Consider the following 7573-nt stretch of genomic DNA (forward strand, 5'->3'; position numbering starts at 1 on the left):
ATATATATATGTTATCTTAGCAAGATTTCATCGTAGGTCAAGGGAAAACACAAAGATAAACACAAGTGTTATCTGAGAATGATTATTGTTGTTAGCAAATCTTGTTCTGACTTTAATCATTTGTAGGTTAGTTAGAAAAGGCAGAAACAGGAATGTTGAGTCTGAAGACTTGGTTTCCATATAAACACTTGTTCACATGCATTTAGAGACCACAAATTGTAACTTTGACACAGGTTAAATGGACTAAAGGTCATTCAATAAATGCTCAAGAATCATTTTAACTGGAATACATCTAAGAAATATTTTTTCTATGATTAAACACAACTATTTCTGTAAACATATCTCAAAATATAACTCAGTGATGTTATAAAAACATAATCAACTTTGATTAAATGGAATAGTGAAAAGAAAAACAATCGCTTTACTGTAAGATAATAGTTGATTAAACAAGCATTTTGTGTAAAACAGTTAAAGGGGTAGTTCAACCATTTTTCATGGTGTGTTTTCCTGAAAACAATGCAAAAGATTAACTCATTAGACAACTTTAATTTATAAAATGATAACTTGTAGTTAAAAAAGAGAATATAAATCAAAACATGAAGAACATTATTATTCTGTTTATTAAAGAAAAGAAAATAAGTCTATTAAGAAAGGATTTTTTTTTCTTTTAAAAACCAGAGTCAAAGACAAGTGGAAATGTTTATTTTCTCTTTGGAGAACCCCTACACATTCTCTCTGCTGATAAACAGCATGTCATGAAAACCTAGGTCATTAAAGTAAGTCATAAATTACTGGCCTAAGCCTAAAAGTATTAGTTCCACCATAGTCACGTTCAAGAACACAGTAAAGAAAAAATCTGTTTCCTGACACAACAGCATACCTTTTTAGAACAGTTAAACACAAACAGCATATTGACTACACATTCATTTGTGTTTTATTCAATCACACCGGACTTCAAGGCTTTTCTGATCACATATATTTTTGTGTTTCTAGCTGTGATTATATGTAATACTCATGTTGTATACAGGATATTTTAACTACATTGTCGGGGTCAGGGATTTAAAGTCTTGTGCTCCACAGAATCAAGTACGMAGAGAAATCAAATATGCGATGACCTCTCTGCCCTGCATCAGCGTTCCCACTGTGGCCTTGTTTTTCGCTGAAGTTCGAGGATACAGCAAACTGTACGACAGCGTCGATGACTCCCCGTTGGGTAAATCCTACAGTCTGATTTTCTGTTTTCTTAATTTTAATTTTTTTTTTTCATCTCTGATGGTGAACTGACCTCCTTTCTTCCAGGTTGGTCAGGGCTTTTCCTGAGTATGATCTCCTTCCTGTTTTTCACCGACATGTGCATCTACTGGGTTCACCGCTTCCTGCACCATAAGCTTATTTACAAGGTGTGTTTACTCCTGATTGTTGCGTTTAGGCAGCAGTTTTCAAACGTTTGGGTACTTCTCATCAAATATACATCACTAAATACAAGATAAAATCATGTTCTCGTCCCCGACAGTCGTTTCACAAACCGCACCACGTCTGGAAGATCGCCACTCCCTTCGCCAGCCACGCCTTCCACCCGGTGGACGGCTTCCTGCAGGGCCTCCCGTACCACATCTACCCCTTCCTCTTCCCCCTCCACAAGGTGCTCTACCTGGCTCTGTACGTGTTCGTCAACATCTGGACCATCTCCATCCACGACGGCGACTACCGCGTTCCCAGCGCCCTGTCGAGCGTCATCAACGGYGCGGCCCACCACACCGACCACCACCTCTTCTTTGACTTCAACTACGGCCAGTACTTCACTCTGTGGGACCGGCTGGGCGGCTCCTACAGGCAGCCGTCGGCTCTGATGGGGAAAGGCCCCCTCGACCTGATCCGGAAACTTCAGGCAGAAGGAAAGCTCGGTAACGATACGGCAAAGGTGAACGGACTCGCTCAGAGAGGAGCCTCGTGCAAGCAGGAGTAGAGTTGAGTTAAAGGAAGTGACTAAAAAAACTGTCCCACAATGATCTGAGTTCATATTTGCCAAATAAGATTTTAAATTCAGAACGCAGTGCAAACTGGGAGGTGGCAAATAAAGGTTTTGGGCTGTGGATTCAGCTGAGAGACTCGAGGAGCTGCAGGAAGCTGCAGCAAGGCAAAGTTTGAACAAAAAACAGAGATGTGGTCAAACATTAGAAACATTGTAGACATTAAAATAAACATCTGTTCAACAGAAAGATCTTCGGGTAAACTGAGTTCAAAGCTTTAAATCCAATTATTTTTTTACTTAAATTTTACAAAAAAGTAGCTTTAAAATTGCACAATGTAGTTGTTTTTGTTAAGTTAAAAGAAGTAGCTAAACTAAATCTCTTTCAGCCATTTTTAAAGATGTTTTTTTTTTCTTTGTGATGAAAATCCTTATCAAACCTGCTTTTCTGGTTCTATTGATCTGGATATGTGCTTATTTTGATWTATAATAATTCATACAAAGATTGTAAATAAATTAAATCATGTCTGTTAGTCGATATGGAAAAAATTAAAATAATGTTAAAAAAAATCACTGGTTTATTTCTGACCTCGCATGGGAATAAAACGGTTGATTTGATTTAAAAAAACAGTTCAGATAATGAACTTACTGAGACCACCTCGTGTTCTTTRGGTCTAAGCTGTGCTAACTCTACTTATGCTTCATCTCAACATATAGAATTCACCTCYGTTACATCGTGGAAAACTCATGAGTCATTTCTGTTGTTTCTCTTCAACCTGTCGACCACATTACACACTTTTCATCCACAGGAGGAACTTCTTTTCATCTTAAAGCCTGAAGCGAGCTGAAACCCACCCACTGAGCCTGTATACGTCCCCACAGCAGGAGGACCCCCGCCTGCTGATGAAGACTATGCTACACGTCTGTGGCTTTCACTTTGTTCTATGCAGCTACAACGCGGTGCCGTTTTCTGCTGCGTTACATAAAACAAGTCAATCAGGAGCAAATTGAAACTTTATTTCTATTAATTCACAATTTTTCTTTAGAAAAGTTCATTGATGTGCAGCAAAATGCAAAAACCTGAGCGCACAACAGGCAAAAAGACGAACCAAAGCAAAATGTTTAAAAAAAAAAAGAAGCTTCTCTACGCTGAGGGTCCAGCTCTCAGAGGTTCTGGTCTCGGTGTCGTCAGCAGAAGAAGAAGGGCATCCAGAGGAAGGACCTCATGGCCGCTCCCGCCGCCACACCCGCCAGTAATCCCAGTGCCACGCTTTCTGCAATGCCATCAAAGGGATCCCTGTGAACGACCACCTGCTGGGTTCCTGGAACCAAACAACAGAGGGGCCACATTTATATTTAATGCCTCGGCTGTCGGGTCCGCCACATTATTCTGCAGGAGGTGGATTGTTCTTTGATGAGGGTTAACCCTTCGCTTTCCACATTTTCTCACCCAGATGTTGCTTAAAAACAGGTTGCATACATTTAGACAAGGCTTAGTTTTATGTTTAAAGGAAAAGTAGTGAAAGTAAAAACAATGAAGTGTTGTTTGATCAAAATAACCACTTTATATTACATTATTTCAAAAGTGCCTTTCAGGAGATTTGAGGACTCAGTCAAAAAAAGACATCTGAGAGAAAAAAGTCATAATTTCAAATAGAAAGTTCATCAGATTCACTTTCAATTCATTCATTTAATTTAAATTTTTAAAAAAAATTATTCACAACAAAGAGGGTAAAAATCACACTTAATGAAAGGAGGCAGAAAGAAGAAAAAATCATAATATAAACATTTGAGAAGAAAAGGACAACTTATATCAAATAAGAGGTGAAAATACATTAAATATTTAGATACACTTAGATAATTTAGGTGTATCGTGTGGTTTAACAAACATAACAAATTTACGTATTAAACTTGTATTTTTCTAAGGCAGTGATGAGGAAAGTCTGGAATAGGATAAGGAAAAAAACAAGAATTCTGATTTTATACTCAGAATTTTGATTTTGATCTCAGAATTCTGAGTTTTTTTTTCTCTGTGGCCTTAATCCTCATCTGTAGGACAGCACCAAATCAGCTGCACTTTTTTCTTTTTTCATCAAATTCACCTGCTGTCAAGCTTATTTTCAGGACAGGTGTTTCTGCTCTAAAGTCAAACTGTGACAACAAGACAAATTCCTAAAATTATAATCCTAACAGTTATTAGTGATAATATCTCTGATTTGAGAGTAATTTCTGCCAAATCTCCTGTTTTATTTTAGAGTTTGATCTGTCAGCGAGCTGGAGGTAAACAGCACATAAATATTCATGTGTGAAGTCTTTGACTCACCTGGTCCTGCTCCAGGTGTGATGTAGACCGTGTGGTAGGAGTTCAGGGGGACGGCCTGGTACGAGTCATCATACGGGTCGTACACAAACACCTGGACGAGAGGAAGACTGTTTAATCACAGAGGTGGACGGAGGTGAGGAGGTTCACCGAGAACTCACCGGGTTCCTCCTGGTCTCCAGCAGGGTCAGCTTCCAGGCCCTGAAAAAAGAATCACACATGAAGTTCTGCTAAAGCCTTGAAGGGAAACCAGGTGGTTCTGACACCTACAGAGCCTCGTCTTCACTGTTGGCACACAGGTTGAGTGTTGAGCCGTCTCTGAGATGGACCACGATCAGGTTCTCCCTGGGGTTGCTCTCAGGTGGAGTCACACCTGCGAACAGAAAGCAAACCTTCCTGCTAGCAGGGGCGGAGCTAGACATGTTGGCGCAGGGGTGGCCAAGGTGGTTTTAGGGGGGCACGTATAAATAAAACAACTGGATTTCAAACGGCTTTAATTTAAATGTCTTAAGAAATATTGAGCTGAAATTTTGTGATTGTAGCCAAGAGCGATCCACAAAAACATTGATTGTCCCAAAGATAACTGCTAATGCTAACTCCAATTTCACAAGGCTATATTTTAGCCACACAGCTGAGAATTAGCATAGTATTGGCCAACAAACCAATCTTCTGCGATGTACCTCCACATTCCAGGCCGGACCGAACGTCGATGCTCGCCGTCTTCAGGCCGATCCTTTGCTCCAGCTCTCTCCTTGTGTCGTTCTTGTAGAAGCAGAGGCTGCCGTCGATCCAGAGGTCGCACCAGTTTAACTTCCAGCGTTTCAGGACGGCAGCTGCAGAACAGAGGGATGTGCGGGAAAGTGCCAGCTTTTCAGAACGCTGCACCAAAGGCCTGAAAAAACTAAGATTCCCCTGAAAACAAACAAATGCTGGACAGAGAAATGAGTGAAAAAGAACTAAATTTGCCTTCTCAGTATTCAGTTACCTTCTTCCAAGAGTCAAATGATGTTTTTGTTGTTGTGTTTTCAAGTGTAATGTTTTTTACCAGCAGGTTCTGATGACCTTTAAGCCACTTAAACTCACAGCTGAGGACCATTAATTGGATTATAATCTACAGAGGGTGAAGTTTCTAGAAAATTTTTTCAAACTCCGACATGAAGAAAGGTTCGAATTGTAAATAAGTTTTGAAAAGCAGAAATGAGAATGAAAAATACATCAGGGTTATAAGAGCCGATGTGATGAATTATGATAAGATAGTCTGTTTTATTTATTATTAAAAATATATATTTTAAATGTTTATTGCTGAGAAATCCAAAATGAAGCTCCTGATTTTTTTGTAAAAGGTTCTTGCTTTAACATTTTGATTGTTGACTTTTTTTTATTTATTTTAATTCAATGTTTTGTTCCTGCACTTGGTGAGAACGCAACCCCAGAGGTCAGCATTGAAACAACACAATAAAAGCACAAACATACGTCCAGAAATTTAGAAAATATAAACAAAAATCTTTTGTGAAATGGTCACACCTTACATTTACCATTCTGTAAACACTCCTGCTTAAAAATAATAAAAACTAAAATGCTAAAATTTTATTGGTTAGTTTTTTTTATTCCTCATAACAAAAACTGATTTATGCAACAAAATAAAAAAAAATCAGTTCAAACATGAAATGTTGACTTACTTTGTCTCCACAACCAGCCTGACTTCAGGAGCGCCATGTTTCTAATCTGCAGCCTGGTTTCTCCCCTCAGATTAAAAATAATCCAGCAAAAGCAACAGGAAAAAATAGAAATGCACGATTTAAAACAGAATTTGATTTTGAGTGTCTGCTTTGTGTCTGTTTACGTTCCCCTCAGTCTGTGAGGTTCTTAAATCTGGTTCTGAGGCTGACAGGATTCTTCTGGATTAGGTAGACCACGCCCTCTCTGCAGGTCTAGACTCTCCTCACTTGTTCTGGACTGGCATTGACCCACCCCMCACCCCTTCACCGTGCACCAGACCTCCAACATGCCACCATGACTCAATCCTGGTTCTGATTAGAAGAATGTCACAGTATGTTTTACAAAATAATTCCTGCCTTGAAAAAAAACAACATGAGGATTAAGCTCACAGACTACGGGTCAGGTATAAGAGAGGATGCTGGTGACATCACTTGCTTTTTATAGCTCAGCTGCTGAGTCACCTGAATCTGTTTATGAGACATCTGGGGGCATGTTTTAGAAGTTTCTCAGCTCCAACACACCTGGTTTGGATGTGATTAACAGACTTCTGCAGAACATGAAGAGGTAATATATTCACTGAATCTGGTGTATTGGAGCTTGCAAATCAGGAAAACATGCAGAACAGTACAAAATTGGACACCCATGCCTCAAACTGATTGTTTATTATTAACCATCTGCAGATAAAATCCTTTAAACCGCAACAAACAATTTACAGTCCAGGTTGTTGTGTAGTTAGAATAGAGAGTCATGTGTTTTAATTTATAAATATTTAAATGAAAATAAGTCCAGGTTAAAAGAAGAGAACTTGACAACGTTCTTTAAAGAACACCACCTTTCATGTGTGGACTGCATCAGTGTTTCCCAAAGTTGGGGTCGGGACCCAAAGTGGGGTCCTGAAACATCAAAGTGGGGTCCTGAAATGATTTTTGGAATTAATTACATTTTTGCCTTAGTTGTTACAAATGAGTGAGGTTAATATATTTAAAATGGATAAATGTAGTATAAAAATTGTTACTGTGCCCATGTTTTGTTGGCCTGATACAAATGTTTATCATCCAAAAATTGCTGGGGGCACAGGCCTCTGCTACTGTTATTTTTGTGGATCAAAAGCTGAAAACTTTGGGAACCACTGCACTTTGGTTGCCAAAGTTTTGATTGGGACCCAATTATGGGTCATAAAGCACTTTGGATGATCTCCAGAAATCAATTTAAAGGGTAATAAAATGATTGCTGGTGTAATATTTTCCCTATAACTATTACAAAAACGCAAAATAAGCATAAATAAGTATTTATATTTGTGTACAAGCTGTTTAGATTGTCAAAAAGCCTGTGTTTTTAGGGTTTTTTTAACAAAGTTTACTCAGACCTGTAATATTTGGGGTCACAAGTTTTTGCCATGGATATTTTGTGGGTCAGAAGACAAAAAGTTTGGGAACCACTGGACTACATGGGGGGGACATGTCTGTAACAAAATAATTGAGCAGAAAACAGGTAAACACTACCCTCTGGTGGTTTTAAATTGTAAATTCGGTCTGCATTCCATAAAAAAACTACTGTTGTATTTA

General features: G+C 38.7%; 2 protein-coding genes across 2 annotated transcripts in view; one reads left to right on the forward strand and one right to left on the reverse strand.

Moving 5' to 3' along the window:
* The window catches only part of LOC106514613 (lathosterol oxidase), a gene marked incomplete at its 5' end in the record, with an annotated part of 7646 nt that extends 5118 nt beyond the window's left edge, over positions 1-2528 (forward strand). Inside the window, 3 exon segments of the mRNA XM_014003969.1 lie at positions 1081-1213; positions 1300-1400; positions 1514-2528. Of these exon segments, the coding sequence (XP_013859423.1) occupies positions 1081-1213; positions 1300-1400; positions 1514-1966 (687 nt within the window). The 3' untranslated portion in view covers positions 1967-2528.
* A 437-nt stretch (positions 2529-2965) lies between these two features.
* plekhb1 (pleckstrin homology domain containing B1) lies at positions 2966-6224 on the reverse strand. The gene is made up of 6 exons (XM_014003970.1): positions 5969-6224; positions 4970-5122; positions 4560-4662; positions 4451-4490; positions 4293-4383; positions 2966-3291 (listed from the first exon to the last, which is right to left on the reverse strand). Exons 1-6 carry the CDS (start codon positions 6003-6005, stop codon positions 3158-3160), a joined length of 558 nt encoding a protein of 185 aa, XP_013859424.1. The 5' UTR covers positions 6006-6224; the 3' UTR covers positions 2966-3157.
* Between the last annotated feature and the right edge of the window lie 1349 nt (positions 6225-7573).

The sequence above is a fragment of the Austrofundulus limnaeus genome, unplaced genomic scaffold, assembly GCF_001266775.1.
Source record: "Austrofundulus limnaeus strain Quisiro unplaced genomic scaffold, Austrofundulus_limnaeus-1.0 Scaffold21, whole genome shotgun sequence".
NCBI classification, from domain to species: domain Eukaryota; kingdom Metazoa; phylum Chordata; class Actinopteri; order Cyprinodontiformes; family Rivulidae; genus Austrofundulus; species Austrofundulus limnaeus.